The 21699-nt window shown below is 34.8% G+C and overlaps 1 protein-coding gene across 11 annotated transcripts in view; it reads left to right on the top strand.

Annotated features, from left to right (window-relative positions):
- The window catches only part of NBEA (neurobeachin), a 507179-nt gene that overhangs the window by 198877 nt on the left and 286603 nt on the right, over positions 1-21699 (top strand). For 10 of the 11 annotated variants that reach the window (XM_062615053.1, XM_062615045.1, XM_062615050.1 and 7 more), the window contains 4 exons: positions 1709-2147; positions 13585-13739; positions 17796-17922; positions 21394-21521. In XM_062615053.1, the coding sequence (XP_062471037.1) occupies positions 1709-2147; positions 13585-13739; positions 17796-17922; positions 21394-21521 (849 nt within the window). The remainder of the gene's footprint in view (positions 1-1708; positions 2148-13584; positions 13740-17795; positions 17923-21393; positions 21522-21699) is intronic. The other variant, XM_062615042.1, reaches the window with a different exon arrangement.

Genomic DNA, 21699 nt, shown 5'->3' with positions numbered 1-21699 from the left:
TACTGTATATTATAAAGAGTGCTTGACTGACAGTCTAGTCCTACTCTTCCCTTCAGCTGAGAAGTGTTGTCTTTGTATTGATGAAGTTTAAAGAGACAAATAAGCATAAAAATCATTAGGATCATGCTGTGGATCAGATGTCCCTCTGTGCCAAATATAGGCAGTACTAAGTAGATAAGGATTTTTTTGCTTCCTGACCCAGCAGATGCTAAATGCATTTTATGCAGCTCATAAATCCAGTTTCTACTTCCTGCTTCACAAAGCAGGGCTCATATCTATTTGATAAGATATGTTTAAAGCACTTAGGAGAAAGAGAAGAAGGAAGTGGCTTCAGTGTTTATGGCTGTTAAAAGAAGAAAGCAATACTCCTTATAATGGATTCTTCTGCTTTGTATTTTTAAAAGCTTCTTCTGTTTTATCAATATTGGTTTGTTAATACTTATACACAAAGAGGTTTACACTACAATTAGTTCAAACACATAAATAATCTCATACAGAATTTTTTTATGTGTGCATGCATACACACACTTATGTCCATGTGGTAAATATGTAGATATATTACACCTGATTGTATTAAACGATCAGTTATAAATTTTTAATAGTTAGAAGGGCAGGGCTTCATCTAAGGATGCTGTAAAATATTTTCTATAATACGTAAACTGCTGTAACAGCACCATCGAAAAAAAAAAATGTACCTGTTTCATATACAGTCTTACCTAAATTTTATAATCAAGAAAGTGATCCAATGAAATTAAGAAAGTTTGAAAATAAATTTGATAATCTGCTTGAGTGCAAGCTTTTTGTCATTAAAAATAGCTACAGTCTGTTGCTTTAAAGACATATAGCCAAAAAGATGAATATGGAAGTTATGAATAACTCTAACTTTTCTCTAAGCATAGCAAATTATTCTTACTTAATGAAGGTCTTGTGTCTGTTTCACCAAAGCAATTGATAGAGGTACACTTTTCTCGGTTACATGATGTTGTAGAGTCCATTTCAATCTGGAAATGTTCCAAACTCAACAGATTTTGCTTGCCTGTCTCTATAAAGCTGTGTTTATTTTGTTCTTAACATTTGCCTGAAAGAATTAGAGAATTTTCCCTTTTGTGGGGAATGGGGAGTTATCTAAAGAATCAACAAGTATACTTCTTTTTATCATTCATGTATAAATACATTTATATTCAATATAATATGTGTAAAAAAATGTGTATAATACATATTTTAAACAAAGACAAAGCTAGCAAAAGGTCTAGTAGTTTTCTTTTGAGTACAAGCTTAATAATTGTTGGCAGCAACAAAACCCCTAAATTTTATAGTAATCCTAAAGCATAAGTGATTGCAGTTTTCTCTTCAGTAGTCTCACAAATCATACAGATACACAGTCAATAGGTTATGATTTTTAAGGTTGTTTTTGCTGGTGGCATTTTGCTGTTTGATTAGTGTGTGAGTAGTGGGCTGTAATTTCTAAATGTCACTGAAATTGCATAATACAGCTTTGGGCTTCCTCTTCCAAGCCTTTATATATGCCAAACAGCTGTGAAAAGCAAAATGTTTTGTATGTAAAATGAGGTTTTTAATGTTTAATCTACTAAGATTTATGAACTTTCTAACACATTTCTGTCTTGTAAAACCTTATGATCATATTTTTAGGAAAAAAAAAAAACAAACTAAATTATAAATATTGTTCATAATCTCTGTTTCACTGCAGAGACACCAACTGTATTTCCTGAAAATATCAAAGATAAAGAAACACCAACACCAGCTGAAGATATTCAGTTGGAAAGCTCTATTCCTCATACAGATTCTGGAATTGGAGATGAACAGATGCCCAGCATTTTGAATGGAACAGACTTGGAGACCAGCACAGGCCCTGATGCTATGAGCGAGCTGTTGTCTACTTTGTCTTCAGAAGTGAAGAAATCTCAGGAGAGCTTAACAGAAAGCCCCAGTGAAATGTTGAAGCCTGCATCATCGATATCCAGTATCAGCCAAAGTAAAGGCATCAATGTCAAGGAAATACTGAAAAGTCTTGTGGCAGCCCCTGTTGAAATTGCAGAATGCGGTCCAGATCCGATCCCTTACCCAGATCCTGCACTGAAGAGAGAAGCTCAGGCTATTCTTCCCATGCAGTTTCACTCATTTGACAGGTATATGGCTGGATTCATTATTTTATATTGATGTAATTCAGAAGTTTGAAAGATTGTTTTTTTTTAACATGGTTATTCTATTGGTTTGTATTAGACTGTTAAAAACCAGCTGCATTGTTTCTCCTTTACTGCGTTACCAAAGTGGACCATATAGAACAGAGAAAAGTAATTCGCCTTGTTTTTCTCTGTCAACAGTGAATAAAACTCTACAAGGTACTTGGAAAACAAGCCTGTTGTAAAGAAACATTTTTACAATAAAATCTTTTTTTCCTCTAAAACATTTTAGTTAAAAGCGTTTTAGTGAGGAGGAGGGGTAATATCTGCTGATATAGAACAGACTGCAGAAATTCAATCAAATATTCTTTCAAAGGCTTAAATCTTAATTGGATCCATCATTGCACTGTTTTCTGGTACTGAAATGTTTTGACCATGGCAAATTGTTTGTATGGTCATGGTAGAAACCAATTTTCTTTTAGGTCTTTAAACAGCAAATATGCTCAAAAGTTAGTGTTTAAAAATAAACTGCTAAACATTTCCACAGAGAGTCCTTTGTTTCTCTTTTTAGTCTGTAGCTTCTCAGCCTCTAATGAATATACTTTTCTTTAAATGTCCATCTCAGTTATCCTGAACATAGAAGTTGTTGTAAAATGTACAATTAATAACATCCTTCCAGAAAAAGGGTAACCCGATCCATTGTGGCTTCAGTCTTAACCTGTGCAAAGAGCTACTGTTATGAGTGATGCTGTGGTTACATTTTCCAGTGTGATAAGATCCCTGCAGTTTCTTCATAAAAATCTTTTCAAAAGGTAAAAAGATAGAATAAATAATTAATATATAGTAAAACATGCCTCAAAATTTTAAGCAAATTTGTAGAAATACATTAGTTAATTATGCAGGTACAAGAATTAAAATCCTGGGGGAATTAAAAAAATAAAAAAAGAAAATGGCTGTTGTGATTTATGAGAAAAATCCATCTGCACTGACAGAAAACCTGCAAAAATGTCAGAAATGTCTTCATTAAAGTCTTAAGAAAAACAATATGGAAGGAATGCTTTGAGTGTAATGTAAGCACTAAAGTACAAGAAAATATGTCAGAATTTCAGACTAAAAGACTTTTTTCATTTCAAATTCCATAGAAAAGCTGATCCTTTTTAGTCTGTATATTAGTACTGAGGCTGCTTTTCTGAAAAAAATAAATCAACTGTCAGATAGCATCTGTTGTAAAAAGGAAGATTGGATCAAGAAGGGAAAAGAGAAATATGCATTAGAAGCAATGAATATGTCCCTTTCTAATAATACTTTAGGTCTTGAGGCCATTCCAGAGAAAGCTCAGTTAGCAACTGTTGCATTAATAGACTGTTTTTTGTTCATCAGTGTACCTGTTTTAGAGTGATTTCAATGTGAAGTAAAAACCACTTTTTTTCCTATATAGTTAGGATTTTTTCCTTTTCCTCCGCGAGGAATCATTATATTCCGGAATGCACGGTTGTACATTAAGCAGTACAAAAATTTGTCCTGTGTGTAGATTTAATACAGCTAACTGCAACCACCAAAAAGTTACTGTAGTTAGAACTATTCCGTGAAATTTCTAACCGGGTCAATTAAGAAAAATACTTCATTCAGAGGATTGTTTTTAATTCACAAAATGTTGGACACCTAAATTAAAATGGAGCATACCACCTCATGAGATACCTTTGTCATTGCTAGAAGGAGCTTAACATCAAGGTGATTGAGGAGATGAGTTTTATTCTGCATTTTGAAGTTATAGCTTTGTAAGAAAGCATTAAAAACTTTAACGGGCTGCAGCAGGTTGGCCATAATCTGTATTTCGTGTGAGCACCTCCACTAGATTCTTCTTGCAATGATGTGCTTGTACATTTTGAACATCATTATTAGTACTTGCTAATGCAGAATTATGGAATTACTTGAGAAGTGCTTCATGTCTAGTGTTGGTAGATTTTGATAGGCATTTTATACTTAAAAGTTCGCTTAGGTTCTACAAGGTTTAGTGATACTTTTTCCCCTCTGGCCCATTACCCTGCTGGCCAAGTTGTGATTCTATGATTTTCTATACAAAGTGTACACCTGTGTTTGTATCTTAGTAGCATATGTTGTACCTTTTCATCCCTTGGCTTTGTTTATTTCTTCAGCAAAATAAGTGATAATTGTTGAAGTTTAGGCAAAAGAAGGCTCCTTTACATTCATTTTGTTGTGGTATTTTGTTTCTCTTAAATATATAATCCTATGGAGAGTAATGTAGATCATGCTTTTTAATATAGCAAACAATTAGGAAGGGAAAATTGGCAGGTTCAGGCGGAAGATCAGGACATGTTAAATTCTTTCCTCCAACTAAATGGATGGTATTAAAACTGTGGGCATTGTGATAAAAATACTGATGTTCTTAGTCCACATTATCTCAACTGTCTGGTCGCACCTCATGGCAACATTACTGAATAGTGACCATTGTTCAGGCAAATATTTCTCTGTGCAGTTTGCTCATATTTTAGAGTACTTTCTTGACCACAAAGCAAAAGATGGGTGGCGGTGTTGCTTTTCTTTTTTAAATTACAAATGAGGACCACGTTGCAATCCTGACCCAATAACTTTTCATAGGGGATGAAACAAAGGTTAGGATAAAAAAAACTTTGAATAGTATTTTGAAATAATATTAGAATTAATTAAAATAATGAGAAAGCAACATTAATTTTAGCTTGTGGTGGTTTATTGACATTTTGCATTGCTGCTAGTATCCCAATTATCATTGAAAAGCTCAAAAAAAATTACAATTCTTATTCTTTACTTGGTCATGTAAATATAATTGTGTTTACTGATATCAAATAATAAATAATATACACTGCATATTTTCTAAAGGCTAACGCTATCCCTGTGGAGTATATTTCTGTAGTATCTTCTGTTGCTGGAGCTATGGAGATTTTGGTACTTCACTGGGCAATGCGGCTATTGATTGTGTTTATTCTCTCTAGAGAATCTTGAGCAATAGAGTGTATTGCCTTGTCAGGTTTTATTTGTTTCAGGTTTTATAAAATATATACAGTGATTCCATATTTATAAGTAAATCTACATTGGAGAAGTATATTTGTCACCTTAATCAAACGATATTCTTAGTCCTTGTGAGGCTAGACTTTTATTTTCTTTTTGCATTTGGATGGCTGAGTCCCTTGTAGAAGAAGAATTGAGGTAATTAATAGAAAGATAATATTATCATCTTCTTTGTTTTACAGATACTTCTCTAACTGTAATCACTGATCTTACATGTAGGTAAATACCATATAAAACAAACTCCTGTAAATAGAATTGAAATTAAGAATTTTATTTTATCATCCAATGTGCTCTGTTTTGTTCTGTGTATTCTTTTAATTGTACATTGCTAATATCCTTGTAAAAGTCATTGTGTGATAGGCTACCGTGTATATTTCTGTAGTATTTATGCAGCTAAAAATGAAACATAAAAGTAGAAAATGTGGCCAACATGTTTTATCAAGTAGGGCTTGGTGTGCAGTTAATGTATGCACCAGTTCAAGTACTATCGAATGTAAATGATGAGGTGATATTGATGAAAGGAGGGGATTGAGGTCTCCGGGGGCGCTGATGACGGATTGAACAGAAGCGGCCTTGCACCACACGTAACTCAAGTCTGTCGTCTTCACTGCTCAAAGCCATAATGGGAGGTGGCAGTCTGAAATGAGTTGCCACGGCAAAGAGTATTATTTTTGAAATGCTTTCACACAAATCACTAGGCCCCGCATACAACTTAGTTTCATGCTTTAATGTCATCAGGAGGCACAAATTGGTGTGTCTAATTGTTTGCCACCTGCCAGCAAAATGAGCTGCCAGCCAGCCAGACGGGTTTGATTGTCTGTCAGCTCTTCAATAGATTGAGAGTGACAACATCAAAAATTTCACTTCAAACTCTGAAGCTTTGAGCAGCTTTTCAGAGACCTCTTCCCCACAAATGCTTCTGGACAACTGCATTTTTCAATTAGTTTTCAATATATCCCTGCCTTCTGCCTCATCTGTCTTAAGGCAGCTGTAATTACATTATGAGGTATATAAACAGATTTCTGGGACGCTGGAGCCTGGATCTTCAAAGTTATGACATGTCTTTTAATGTCAGACTGAATTCCTTGAAAATAGCATCCAGGTTGACATTTTATAAGCAAACACAAAGGGTTATTTCACCTAGATTTGCAACTAATGGAACATAACTCACTCATAATTCCTTTTTTGCCTTCTCATCTTTTGTCTGACAAAAATCAGTTCCCACCATTGATTTTTAGGGTTTGGGGATTTCTTGTTTCTGGGTTTGTTTGTTTTTTTTTTGTCAATTTGCATTTGTGCCACTAGACGCAAGCTAGACTGTTAATGTTCGTGAATTTATTTGTGATTCTACCCAGTACTGCATTCTGAAGCTTATGCTTGCTCCGCTCTCCTTTTTTCTAGAGGGCTGCTATTATTGAAATTGAGAGTGCTTGTGGGTTTTTTTGTCTTATTATTTTTTCAAAGTGAGGTAATTTACATATATTTTCTGTACTTAGCTGAATTATTTCAATAGGAAGCAAGTTTGCATAAGCAGAAAAACTTGAGTTCCTGGAAATGAGATCAGTTATTTTTGCTGCTATTAAATACCTGATTCTCTTTTAATCCATTATCACCTCATAAATTGGAATACAGTGGGTTTGCATAGTTTACATGCTTAGTGAAGTCTTTACCAAGTATATTTTGAAATATTTTGGAGGACACACTTCTGAAGTATTATAATCTTGGGGGCTTGGGTTTGGTGTTTGTTTTTTTTCTTCCCATAGATGGTCCTTGGGGCCAGTTTTAAAAATATGTGTATGCTAGAAAAGGTGGACATCTTGTGAAATCCAAACAGGGCTGATACATGGCAGTTAGTACATAGAAAGAAGGTCTTCAAAAAGTATATTTAGTATGTTTTATGTACGTAGGCTATATTTAGAAGGACTACTCAGAAAATATATGTGTTTTTGCTAGAATAAAACAGACAAGAACTGTGAGGGAAGAGGTTCAATATTTGTTTTATTATTGCCCACTTTAGAGAAATCATTTATATTCTCTGGTCTAAAGAGTCATTGAAATAAAATAGATAAATTGAGAGGCTATATTCCTTTTGCAGTCATTAGATTCTTCAAAAGATGATTGCTGAAAAATAGATCTGATTTTTCTGAAAATTTAATAAAAATGAAGTATGAATAAATATGGTTTATTCTTCTCCCAACAGAAAAGACTACTTTTTAAAGTTTGTAATAAAAAATAGTTGGAGAAAACAAAGCACTTTCCCCATGAATCAAGAAGGGACAGTGACAGGCGCCATCTGTACTTAGTCATTGCATTTCCCGTTACTTTGGGTATCACAGTATTTTGTGCATATGTGAATGAACAAGCTAATCAGTAGTGTGGGAATTAAGTGACTCATCTGGGGTTCCAGTTCACTTTCAATAATTTTATTCAACTTTGTGCAGTGGAAGTTGTGGTCCAAAGGAAAGACTTGAGAGTTCCTCTCTCTAGAGTATCTTTTCTCAGGGAGCAGTTAAAATACACTGCAGAGAATGGGAGGTATGATTTCCGGTCCTGCTAGACAGAGAAGGGAGCTGAATTTGCATTGTCTGTACTCCTAGAGAGTGTCTTGGCTGCTAATTCACTAAATAAAATGGGGGAGAAGGTTGAAATACCTCCACCTTAGCTGTTCATTAAGAAAAAATTCATCGTAAATTTATGAATAGGTTCAAGTTAACTAAAATTGGGTGCATTAACCCTCGGGTTTTTTCATCAGGCTGTAATTGTATTCCCCTTGTCCATCATTTAGCAATCTGTACAAAGGTAGCTCTTTCAAAACTCTTCTTATAACCCATGTGATGTGCATCTTTTCATATTCATATGCATGGATCTGTAGATATATCTCAACTGAAGTTTTATTTAAGTTTATCAGGAGAAACCAGTATGTCTCTGCTCTCTAGTATTACTTACTAGATATATAGATGAAAATTGTACTGGATTTTTGTCTTGCTTTTTTACCCAAATAGGCCTCTGTAAAATCACTATTAAAGCTGTATTGATTTTTACAGGACTGCTGTTTTTTAGCTCTGCTTTTTTTTGACTTTTTTGCATCATATATGCAGGATTACCCATCCCCATTCTGTAGTCTATATTGATGCTTTTTTATGTTTTTTTTTTTATTCAGTGTTGTTTGTGGCATTTAATGTGTGACATTTTCATTTATACTGCCTCCACATTATTCAGATTTATTAGATTTCCAGTGTTCCCAATTTCTCTGTTCAGCCAGGACCATTTATCTTTCTTGATAGTTAGCTTTCTTTTTATCTCTTGCAGTTTTTCCTTGTTTCTTGTCAGTATTTTAGATCCTTTTAAATGCTTCAGCTAATTTGTCCTGAATGCAAAGGAGGTACTAGTAACTGAGAATTTTATTGGGGGTAAATACTCTCCAACTTGAGGGAAGATCAGTGGTCTTTATGTTGTTGTCCTAAACCCACACCTGAGATGATTCATTTTCTTCTATTTAGAAACAAGCAATTTGTGTTTAGTAGATTAGGATTATTTTATAGACTTTAAGATCTGCATGTTTTGATGAATGTATAGTATCAAATTACTGACAGAATCTGTAACAACTGGACATTCAGCACTAATGCTGAAACTGTGTTTCATTTGCATAAGTCTCAAAGATTACATCCTTCTGTGAGCTTTCCATATCTCTTCAGTATACTTTACATTTTTTTAATCCAATTTTTCTACTCCATGGCTTTTGACTCTGAGTTATGTCTTTCCTCCTTGATTTCAGATGAATCTTATCTTAATGCAGTCAGCCTAATAGGAGGTTGTCTAAAGTAGGATTCAAGGTGTGTTGTTAGTACATACTCATGATCACTTGTTACAGAGTCAAATCGCAGTCTGGGGCTGAAGTCAGAAAGGATAGTGGGTAGTCAGCAATATACATGTTTCATAAAGGACTGGACATGTACATACATATGAAGAATATTAATAACTTTCAGAGAAGAAATACTAAGCTTTCTTTTCAGAGGTTAAATTAATCTAGCTGTAGGAACAAGGTAACATGTAATATAGCAGAAAAAATGTCCCTTATTTTCTACTGTGAATTCTTCTGAAACAACAGGTAGAAGTTGCAGTTTGACAGAGTACTTCTCTGAAAAATTTGCCTGTACAATGAAGCCTGTACTGCTTTTTGAAGAGCACTTCTTTAAAATGCTCCTGCTTTATGATGCTGTGGGGGAGGGAAGGAAGAACAAGAATATTAATTCAGCCTTAAGAGGTTTCACATATCCCAGAAGAGCATAAAGTGATTCTTAATTTAATTGCCACTGCTCAGGTAGCACAAGACATCCAGTATTGGAGGCTTATCTCTGACCTCTTGATTGACCAGAGTGATAGGTTAGAAGGCCTTTAAATTTTAAATGTAGAAGTGATACAGAAAGTGGCTCACAGAGAAAGAGAAGATATAGTGCAGCGTCACCTGATTTGTCTGTCAACAGCAGTGGGTAGCTACATTTTTAAGGAAAGTTAATTTGAGGAAATACTATTTTAATTTCCATCTCTTTTTGCAGTTTAACACATTGATAGTATTATTTTCTGTTCAATTATTTCATGCAAATTCCTAAAACCCAGAAGAATCCTGTAGCCATTAGCTGATATTATTTAATGAATCAGCAATGCATAAATAGTATGCAGGTTGAACCAACAATGCTCATCTTAGGCATGATATGAATAGCAGTGATTTAATGCTTAGGTTTATAGTTTGAGAAGGATACTCACAGAGTAACAGCATAGTGATTAGTAGTCACAATTCTCTTTGGAATTGTAAACCACCCACGGAAAAGAGAAATAAAATCCGTTGCTACAGTAAATTGCTACTAAGCTTTTGCTGACTAAGTCTTTGGGGATCATTTGAATCCATGACGATATGATTCAGAAAAATGTGGACCAGTTTGGAACATTTAGGAAGTCTAAAATAGGTTCTGTAAAAGAAGGCCTAAAATGAAAAGACGGAAGTGTACATTTTCTTCTAGTCTGTAGATTTCTTTTCTTCCATGAAAAAAAATCATGAATGAATGACAGATACATATAAGGTATCTATAATTTTAAATTATTCCCTCCCTTTGTACTGTGCTCGGGTAAATAGCTATATTTCTTTCATAAATTTGATTTGTTTTGATTTGCCTTTTTTCACCGAATATGCTGTTGGAGTGGTCTGATTTGTTAGAAGAAGGGGATTTTTACTTGAAAGCAGTCAGTCATCCTCATTCACCTTCCTTTTTCTGCTGTTACTCTGACTGTTTTGCACATTTTTGTCCACTCTATTGTGCTGTTCATGTAGTTTTTCAGTCTCCTTCAACTGGATGTCATTCTATATTCACTTGCTATATTTTGTTTTATCAATAGGAATGACACATTTCGACAAGGTCACCATGTATGACATGTCAACTGCATTTTCTTTCAGTCTGGGATGGTAGTGTATCACTGATTTTGCCTGTCCTTATCGCAGAGAGGTTTCTCTTGATGTTCCTTGATAACTTGTAATTTGACACCACCTGACCTTAGTGTCCTGATTCAGACCTACAAAAGACTGTCAGCCATATGTAAAGCATTAGTACCTGTGGGATCTAGGCAGGATTGTCCTTTCGTGCTACAGGAGATGATTTTCAGTCTTAAACTACACTCTTGAGAAAAGAGTTTTTGCCTTTATAGGAAGCCAGTGCATTTGGAGGTTGGACTAGATGACCTTTAAAGGTCCGTTCCAACCCAAACTATTCTGTCATTCAGTTATGTCTGAGAAGTTAACATATGTGGTCTTTGCTGGGGAAAGTTAGGTTGTCTTTTGGGTACTCTGAAAGACCACTGAGCTGTCTGAAGGTAAGGAGGCAAACCCTGAATTTAGCTTCATCTGCTTTGGAAAAGTAGCAGAAAAATAGGATACACTTTTGCAGCAATTGTATCAGCACTGTATGAGATACCAATACCAGACCTTAGAGGAGGGAAAAATTATTTTACTTAAAACCCAAACCAAAACAGATCTCACTCACTCTGTCTCACTTTTGTAAACGTTAGAATGGGGGTGTTTCTAATGAGTCAGTCCAGCAATCGGGCACCCCCCATGCTTGTGTCCAGGATCTGCAGATGGTGACATGGGACACCAGCTGTCAAGTATTCCTCACATCTTCTGGGTCCATCATAGGCTGGCAACTATTTTTCATAGGTTGGCTCCATCAGGTAAATCCTTATGGATTTAAAAAATAAAGCCAACAGTCTCTGTCTTTCCTCACCACTTTGAGTTATCGCTGTTCACTGTTTTTGTCTTCAAGGTCTGGTTATCTTGTGAAGCTACACACATACCTGCAGTTTGATGACCTGATAATTTATGTGCCATCAGTGTAGGCCAGTCTAAAACACCTTTTCTTACTGTGTCCTTCTTGTGTCTCATCACCTAAATATTCCCATTCATTCTTCATTCACACCAATCTTAGCCATTCTATTGCAGTTCTCTACACTATAGGTAATGATTGTAGTTTTCCTATTAAATTAATATAACCAGGAGATGATCCCACTTAAGATAAAAATCCTAATTTTTTTTTGTGTTTCTGTGGCACTACAGGAGCTCTGCACTTGAGTACTTATTCGGTATTCCTGAACAATCAGAACTCAAGTATTTGATTGAAGTATTAAGTGAAGCAAAGATGTTTGTGTGTGCATAGGAGCTAATTTTAGGAAATTTCATGGCATTATGGAACAGATTAACCCATATAGACCTGTCTTTATTCATGTGTAGCTGCTGCTATGTAAACACTTCATATCAGCAACAATTGTAAGAGATTATCAACTGCAGACAAAAGCAATTATTTTAGGGTCACGTATCTTAATCGATAACTACTGCATTGTGCAAACTCATCTTCTCCTACTGGAAGGGGACAGAAAACCACTGATATGCCTAGAATTACATTTCTCATAGTACCTTCATCAGGGTTCTGGTAAAGCTGTTGTTCAGAATACAGAGACAACTGGCACGGCTACCCCTCTAAAAGAGGGAGAAAAAAATTGCAGTTCTGTACACTGACATCATATAAGAAGATATCACATAAAACAGCACTTATATGTAATCCTAACAATGGCATCATAAAGACAATTTGTATCACCACTCTTCAAAATCCAGGGAGACTGAGGATTTAGAAATATATGAACAAACCACATTACTGTAAAATTTGTTCTGCACATTTTGATCCATCGTGTGCCATCCTATTTAGACAGAAGTGTACCTATTACCCTAGTTAGTTGCATTTTCTTGCTTTGTTCTTTGATCACAATGATTAATTTTTATGTACTTTACCAGAAAGGATACATATTAGGATGGAAAAATACTTTTTAATGTTTGCTTATAGAATTTTTTCTGTTTTGTTTTTTTTTTTTTTTCTCCCCTCAGTTTTTCCACTGAAATGGACTTTTTAGGAACAGTTTTTATAGATAAATAGAAATATTAAGTGGAAACCTGTAAATGTAGTTGTCTGCACTATGACAGCACTCCAGAGTTGAAGAAATATTAATTAAACGTCTCTGGAATATTTTCCTTCTTCTTCCCTTTTAACACATATAGCAAGTCTTTTAGTTATGAGATTTGAAAAAAAAAAAAGTGGTTGAAGATTATCTGAGAATGCTTGTTTTTGAATGCAGTGTCATTTATATGTATTATGTCAGACTTTTTGTATGAAAGCCCCTTTCTTTCCTTAAAAGCTTCAATTACTCAAGACTGCTTTTCAAATTTTATTTTTAAATGGGCATGTTTGTCAGTATTGTGAAAGCAATTTACTGTGTTGTATTTTAAGTGTGCTGTTGATTTTAATAATTATAAAAGTTTTCCAGAAGGCTGAGTGCAAAATTATGTTTGTTAGTCAAGTCTATTTGCAAGACCAGTATGTGCATGGTACTGAAGAATCAACTACTGTATTCAAATGTTCAGATCACTGGCAACAAAATTGTCAGATAACTTCAGTAAGATCAACAAATTAACATACTGATTAAGAGTGCATGTATATGGGCTACTAGTATGCTGGCATCATTTCCAACACTCAGCGCTGTCTTCGGAAATCTAAACTACAGGTGATAGCAGTGTTCACAACATATCACTACACTGGTGTTGTCTTTCCATTTTGTGGGCACTGAAAGATGAGTTAATTTTCTCAGAATCACATGAAGCTGTAGACAAAGGATAGGCGTATGGTTTTAACATAGTCTTACCCTATTTCAGAAAGGTTAAGAAAAGTGACATTATTATGTGTTCCTCAGCAACAGTGTTGTAACTCAGCATAAACCCATCATAAACAACAACTCCTGCTGGTTCCATTGTTGTTTTAGTAATTTGCCATTTGTTTTTCCCCAGGAGTGTGGTTGTACCAGTAAAGAAACCCCCTCCAGGTAGTTTGGCTGTTACGACAGTTGGAGCTGCCACAGCTGGGAGTGGACTGCCACCGGGTAGTACACCTAATATATTTGCTGCAACAGGAGCTACACCAAAAAGTATGATTAATACAACAGGTATTGTCCTTAAATATTTTTGTGACCCTCATTTTTTTCTTGTTTGTTTTTTTGTTGTGTTTAAGTGGTGTTTTGTTTTTTAATCATCTTTTTTGTTACTGTTTTTGTACTTCTAAAATAAAAACATAGGAAGATTAAATCTTGGCCTTTATTAGAGCCAGTGTTTCCTCTTCATGTATGTTTATAATCTTTGATAGTGCACAGTGGATTTGCACAGCCTTAAATAAGTGAATAAATATCCATAATACTGTTTTATAAGCATAGTTTAGAATTGAAATGAGCCAACTTCTCCAGTCCTCTTCAGTAGAGGATGTTTATATGATACATACCAATTAACTGCTCCTTAAACAACTAGTTACTTAATAAATATATCATAGATTGTGGAGAGTTAATATTCTGGGCAATTACTATTTGTCAATGAAAATTATGCTATGATATTTTTGGAAGGTTTTTCAGTATGAACCTACCTAATAATTTAACTGTAGTCATGTATTATCAATACTTGTTTATTGTGGCCTAGAGAAGGAGGACAAGAACTTTTTTTAATTATTTATAATAGTAATAATGGGATTGTCTGTCATGAAGAAGCCCACTGACAATGGAGACTGTGGTTTGGATTCAGAAATGAATCCTTACTGAGAGCAACTGATGTTTACTTAAACTCCTTTGAAATGTCTGGCTATAGTCTGTTTTCTTTCTAAACTAAGCAAAAGCACTTGAGAGAAGAGCTCTCTTCATGGATATCACAACTTCAGTCAAGGGTTGAGAAAGTGAAAATCTCCCTGGGTTTGCAGATAATGGAGAGGGAAGTTTTCGGCATCCTTCTGCTTCATGGAATAATATGAAGACACACTCATTATTTTTTCTTTCCTTTTGCAGATTACCTTTAATGCATGGTAATAGAACTTTGATTTTTATAAGGATCAAATATATATATATGTATAAAAATCTTGTAATTATCCTGAGGCAGACAGGAGGAATGAATGCTCTGCATAATGTTATCACTTCTATGGGCAGTTCCATTTGTGTAGCCACTTCTGTTAATCTTGAATGGATTTCCTTTTAGGTACTCTTATATCATGCAAAAAAAAAATACCGTACATTGGAAACCTTGTTTTCTAAATGATACTGGATAGTGTAAGCTTTTCAGTCTTTGCTGTGATTAAAGATCTGAACTGTAATGTAGTAGCTCTTCTTTGTAAGTAACTGCATTTAAAAATCAGTTATTTCCTCAATACTGTTCTTAGTCAAGGACAGTATTTCAAATACCATGGTACATTCACTGTGGATTAAAGGATGCTTTTTTCTTTTGGTAGATCTTAGAGATTTTTTTTTTTTAAATGTAACTGGTTTTGTCTCCTAGACTATGGATTAGCTTGATTAAAGGGAAAGTATTGATTCAATGGACTTTCAGCAAGTATCAGATTTAATTAGAACTACATGTTACATAAGATCTTTAGTAAATCCTTTTATGTCTGAATTCATCTGAATGAGCTTTATTGATGAATTCTTTCAAGAAGTAGTTTCAGAAGCCCTTCCTTTTTAAAAAAGTTTTAACTTTATATCCAGATTTTAGAAATGCTAAACACATTGATGACAGTAAAAAAAGTATCTCATTGAAAACATATAAAAATATCATAGGTTAAAATGCTTGGTTTTGCCATTTTTAATTACTATGTTTACAGTAGCCAAAACAGTGACTGTGTGTGTCAGTTTTGAGATATATACATAAAGTATTAAGATAGTTTCTAGTTTATATGCTTGTAGTTTGTGAAATTATCTATTTATTAATGATTTTAAAGTAGTATATAGAATTTCATTGAATGGCACTATTTTTTTCTTTTTTTCCTGTGGTAAAAAGAGACATTTTACAACTTTTTAGAAACACTAGATGTCCCCCCAAACCTATTTACAGTTGTTTTTACAGTATGTTACAGACACTCTGGAAATACAGTTTTATCCTTGAGGTATATTCTGTGCTGGACTTGTGCATAAAGTGTTTTTTTCAGTTATTCATGGGTTGCAGTCGGTGTTTCCATTCCATCTGCCATCACTGTCATAGTCAATGTCACTGTCACAGTGTAATGAGATGTATGTTACTGAAGTCCTTTTAGTGCTTTGAAAGCATGTTTTGGGAGATGACAGGTTTTCTTCCTCCATCTCTTTATGTAAGAAGCTGGTTTTACAGGGGTTTAGATTGGAATTTCTGTGATTCATATCCTGATTCTTATTTGTATGTTAATCTAGTAGTTCTAGGTCTGGTTGACCTCTTCTGGGACCCTAGCTGGTTAAACAACTTAGCAAGTGCTTTTTTAGACAACAGCCTTTATGAAGAAACTTTGACTTCAGAAGGGAAAGGAAAGAAGCGATAAAAATATGTGTTACTTAGGTATACATGAAAATAAATATGAAAATAATATAAATAGAATAGAATCATAGAATCATAGAATAATTTGGGTTGGAAAGCTACCCTATTCCCAGCTAAGTTGCTGTAGTTTCTAGGTTGAGAGAGATAGCCGACCGTATATATTGTGTTTCTTTCTCAGTATGTTTGGGTACCTTTACAATTTGTATTTAGTTCAAGTCAGAACGCACAGTATAAGCCACAACCCACCTCCAATTTTCGCTATTAAAACAGCAAATTAAATCAATTCCTACTCTAAATCCTGACCCTCACCAGCTACTCCAGTGTCAGCAAGCCCAGCAAATCCTGCTGCTTTTTTATGCTGCTTTGAATACAACTTTTCTTACATGAGCCAGTCCAAATTCTGGTCTTTACTGTAACTCTTTTACCAGTAAAAAGCCAAATTAAATTTAAAAAAAAAATCATCCTGCTGCCAGAGAATTTTTCACCGTAACCGGCATTTGACCTCTATTTCACTGTCAGCTGCTGCTTAAGCAGCTAAGAAACCATAAATGCTTTGTAGAGCTCCTCAGAAAACTGAAAAATAGTGCAGACCTGTGTAATGCAAAGGAGAGTGATATATGAACTGACCAGCATCAGGGAGTTACAAGTTATCTTTTTTTTTTAATGGCAGAATAATGCCACTGATCTTTAAACTGGCTTATCCACGCCTCACTGCTGACTTGGATAGATCTTGTTGCCTGTCGCCCTTGTCTCTGATAGCAATGTAGCCCCTCGGGCTTTGAACTCTGACTTCAAGACTGTCCCTTGCTACCTCTCTTGCAGTGACGTGTTGCACAAGGGCTGTGCAACAGGGACAGGGAACAGGGACAGCATTTATCACAGTGCTCTCACTGCAGTTCATGGTCACTTTGAGCCTTTGCTGAATTGATTCAGAGAGGCTGAACTCACAGTGCCATTTCAGCAAACATGATAGATTGGCATTTAGAGTCTAAGTTTATCCCTTAGCTCTGACCCAGATCACTTAAAGTATAAATTTATGCTCTGTCTGCATCTTTTTTCTGGGCAGCTATTCACAACCATTACAGTGATACCCCCACTGCCCTCTCTACTTTTAAGATCTTAAAACTCTCCTTGACTCAAAGAAGGAAAGAGAAAAACTATAATTAGGATCCTAATACTCCTCAGACACTACTTTCGCCAACTGGTTCCTAAAGGAGTATAATTTTTTTATCTGTCTATTTTCTCTGTCGTATTTGATTTTTCTTTCCTGCCTGTAGTTGCAACTGGGCAGCCAAGAAGTGTGTGCGTGTATATATGTATATTTAAAAAAAAAAAAGTCAAATTTCTATTCTCCACTCAAGCTCATCTTAAATATACCTTTATTTTAGAAAGCTCTTGCTTTACAGGATGATGTAAAAATGTTTTCATCTTTGGAGTATAATTTGGGAATAATGGAAATGAGGTAAGGATTTATTTTGCCTGATTTTTGATAACTGCTTAATCTTACTATACTAGAAAAATAAGGTATGAATTTATACAATAGAGTATGTAATGGTTTTAATTGTTTTAGAATATGTAACATTATTTCCTTATTTAAAAGGAAGTGAATAAGACAAAGACCCTATTAAAAGTCTTTAAAAGTTATGTTTCCTCAGACTTAATTAAGACCTGTATTTTTTGGGGGACAGGTGCAGTAGACTCAGGATCTTCTTCTTCCTCCTCATCATCCAGCTTTGTGAATGGTGCTACCAGCAAAAATCTCCCAGCTGTCCAAACTGTTGCTCCAATGCCAGAGGATTCAGCTGAGAACATGAGGTACACAAGTTCTATCATTTAATATTAATTGTAATTTCTCCTCCCAGACCAGCTTCTTACGTAAACTGGAGAGGATGAAACCAGACTTGTGTTTGTGCAGCCAACTAAATGATTCACCAGATTTGAGTTGGTGTGCAAGAGACACATGCCATGGGATCGCTAATACCCCTCTTACACTGGCAGCCAGGAAAACACCCTCTGAAATTTCTGTTAAATATCTTTGTATAATAGGTTATTATTTTGTAAAGGTATTGAGTTGTGCCACAGCACGCTTCAAAGACAAATTTTTGACCTGTCTGCCCTAAAAAGGTGACACAGGTTATACTAAGGAGTTGCCAAGCATCCCTTAGTTGTCTGTCCACTTTGAGGTATGTTTTTAAGATTGGAGTGGAGACAGCAACCAAGCTAGCTCATGAATAAGTTAGTTTCATTCTCTATTGAACTAGAAAGAAAATAAACTTAAATCAAGGGCCTTAGGTAACCTGTAAAATAAAAGTGCTTCAGTGTTTTAACAGACAGTTCTTTTGCACTTTTTTGCTGGTCCTATCTCAAGCATCAAGTGGGGGTTGCAGGTGAAATCACAGAAATGGGTGAGGGCCCAGCCTGAAAGTGTGAGGACTCTTGGCTCCATTCCAAAAGGTGTGAATAATCAAGGAGAGAATGACCATCTGTATGATGTTATTTATTGCTTGACAGTGTTACAAAGCAAGTTAATAACATTATAGTGTAATTAAACCACTCGTTTTGTTTCTAGTCTTCTTAATATGTTAGGACAGTGCTTCACTGAGGGTGAAATGTTTTTTAAAATTCAGATAATGAAGTATGTTAAAATTAAACTGTATTGTTAATCAGTTTCATTTTCAGTTGTTTTAACCAATGCAGTGTTCTTGTTTTTTTCACAAGCATTTTGAAAGTTTTTGTCCTGTAATCAAAGAAAAACTGAAGTTGCATAATCTAGAATTCAAATTTTGAATTCAGTTTGAACTCAGAAGTAGCTGGAGTCTGAGCAGTGACTGAAATTATGACTAAAAAAAACCTGAGGAGGAGCACAAAATCATATATGCAGATAACTGAAATCTAATCAACCCAAGAAATGTCTTCTGTGCTTTTTTCGCTTTTCTCCTCCCCACCCTCCCCCCAGAAAAAAAAAAAAGAAAAAACTAAAACTCTTTTTTATAATACTTTTTTTCTAACTTTGAATTCATTGTGCTTCAGCTTCTAGAAGATTAAAAGTCAGAGGTGTTTGTGGGGGCAGAGTGCATGAAGTGAAAACTAACCTATCTAAGCCTTCCCATACAGCAGCTGCATAGGAAAAGTGCTGCTTGTGGCTGTAGACTGAGCAAAGGGAAGCAAGCAGGAGAATGATCTTGGACTTTCAGACATTTAATAGACTTGATTGAGACATAGAGTTTTGGCCTGGAATGAGGTTGGGAAGGTGGCGTACCCTAATGATTGCAGGATGCATTATAAGGTATAATAGATGATGGAAGCAGCTGTAGAATAAGATCAGTCTCTCCCCTGTGTGTGTGTTCATGCAGGAAAGTCAGTAGATGGGCCACCTGCTTCCCTGGAACATTTTTGCAATCTCTGTGTACGTTTGGGTTTTTTTAATTCTGTTTGTTGTTTTTGAAACTAAAGGACCAGAACTCAGTATTCAGCACATAAATGCGCCAGGGATTTACATGAAGGAAAAAAGATATTTTTTTTCTCTGCTTAAATATTAATTTCTGTTCTTTGATATGCATTTTTAAACAGTGCTAAGCTTTGATCTCATGTTTTGACAGAACAATATTCCCAATTGCCCACTAGTAGATCCATAAGATACAAAATCTATCAGCTGTCCATTTGGTAACAAGGTGTTTATTTATAGCTCATCGAAAGTGTAAATTAATGGCACATCCACACCTTCTGTGTTACGATTCCTACATAAAAATTGGTCTTACTTTAAAAACTTTTGAACTTGAAATTTTTTCTATTGTATGTAGAGTTTTGAGAGTCAAATGAACTCAAAAATTAGGCCTTTGAAACCAGTTTACAGTGAAACTGTTATTTAAAACAAGGTTTAGAGAAATCTGGATTAATATAGTAGGCTTTTTATCCCTAGCAGCAAAAGCTTGGGGTGGATTCATGAAGCAAATTAAAAACTCCAATCTGGTCACCTGCATTTCAAGTGTAGTCAATAGAGACTTTAGCATAATGAAATTCACTAAAACAAAGGCTGGTGATATGAATCCATCTTTTAAAATACTAGAAAATTCATATCTGAATTCAAAATGGGAAAGCAGCACATTGAAAGAAAGCAAGCTATAGGAATTCAGTAAAATATTTTTAACTAATGAAGGAAAACTTCCAATCCATTTATAATGTCTGCTTCCTTTCTAAATGTAGGGATCATCATGTGTTCTGAATTAAAATATCCACATTTGTTTAGTGTTTATAGATAGTAGATAAAGTATAGAATCAATTCTCTTTGATTCTGTCAAAAAAACGAACTTCTGCCTATAATGGTGGTTTTGAAAGACAATAATACTTTGGTGGTGTAATTCAAACACAAAGAAAACCCAATCAGTAGTCTGAAAGAGAACAGCAAAAATTCTTGGTAGATGAGACTGCATCTGTAATTTCTATTTTTAAGTAAGTTCATTAAGATAACACATCAGCTGTTTAATCCTGGCAAGAAAGTTTCAGAGGGCACAAGTATTATTCAAGGGAAGGACTTTTAAAAGATACAATCCTTAGAACAATGCTGATGTTCACATACTATTGCTAGGTTTGTGTCTTCAAACAAAGTATAGTATTTCTGGGATTTAAGAAGCATCAGAAGTCACGACACCTCATTGTACAAGTAGAAGTGTTCCGCTCTTCAAAGACTGTATTGTCAACATGCAGAAAAGTACAAATGCAAAGAAAATTTATTTACCTGGGATCATGTTTCCTCAAAGTGGCAGAAAAGAATATTGTTTTTCTCGATACCTGTGCTAGAACACTTTCTCATACGCTCCCTTTTCTAGCATTGCAATGCATGCAATTTGAATGCCTTTGCAATGTTATTTGAAAGCTTGAACAAAAAAACAAGTTACTTGTGATTTCTTTGGGTAAATAAAAACTTCTTTTTTCAAGTTTTCAAATTTATGTAAGATTATGAGATGCATATAAGCTGAGACAGGTGAAATAGACCTACACTTAAATATCTGGCATTCTGCTTACCATGTTTGAAACTGAGAATAAAAATTTTACTTGTTCAGGAGTGCTGTCTAAATGTTGTAGGCTTTATAAGGCTGACACACTGCTGACTGACATGACATTTGCATTTCCTTAAAGCCATTTAAACACTGTAAAAAGTTCAATGAAATTGTAACCATCCTCTTTTCTAATGAAGCTCACAGCAGCTTTTAAAAACAGGTATGATCTGCCATAATTTAGTTTCTGTTGTTATGTGTTCTTTCAATCATGGTCTCTGTTCTTCCACAGTATCACTGCAAAGCTTGAAAGAGCCTTAGAAAAGGTGGCCCCTCTCCTGCGAGAAATTTTTGTTGATTTTGCCCCTTTCCTATCCCGAACATTGTTGGGCAGTCATGGACAAGAGCTGTTGATTGAAGGTACTGGTTCTGTTATCAGGTTATATATTATTTTAGCTATTAGTCATTTGATATGAACAGTTTTTTGTTTTCACTAGCCTTTTATAACTATTTTTGATAAATAAATGAATTAGTTGTTAATGTGTTGTTGATTTCACTTCCTTGCATTTAATTTCATTTAAAGAAATGAAAAGTGATA

Source organism: Pezoporus occidentalis, unplaced genomic scaffold (genome assembly GCF_034315485.1).
Source record: "Pezoporus occidentalis ecotype Australia unplaced genomic scaffold, CSIRO_AGI_Poc_V1 ctg18, whole genome shotgun sequence".
Classification (NCBI taxonomy): domain Eukaryota; kingdom Metazoa; phylum Chordata; class Aves; order Psittaciformes; family Psittacidae; genus Pezoporus; species Pezoporus occidentalis.
The sequence above is the reverse complement of the archived record's forward strand: the minus strand, read 5'-3'. Positions and strand labels throughout refer to the sequence as shown.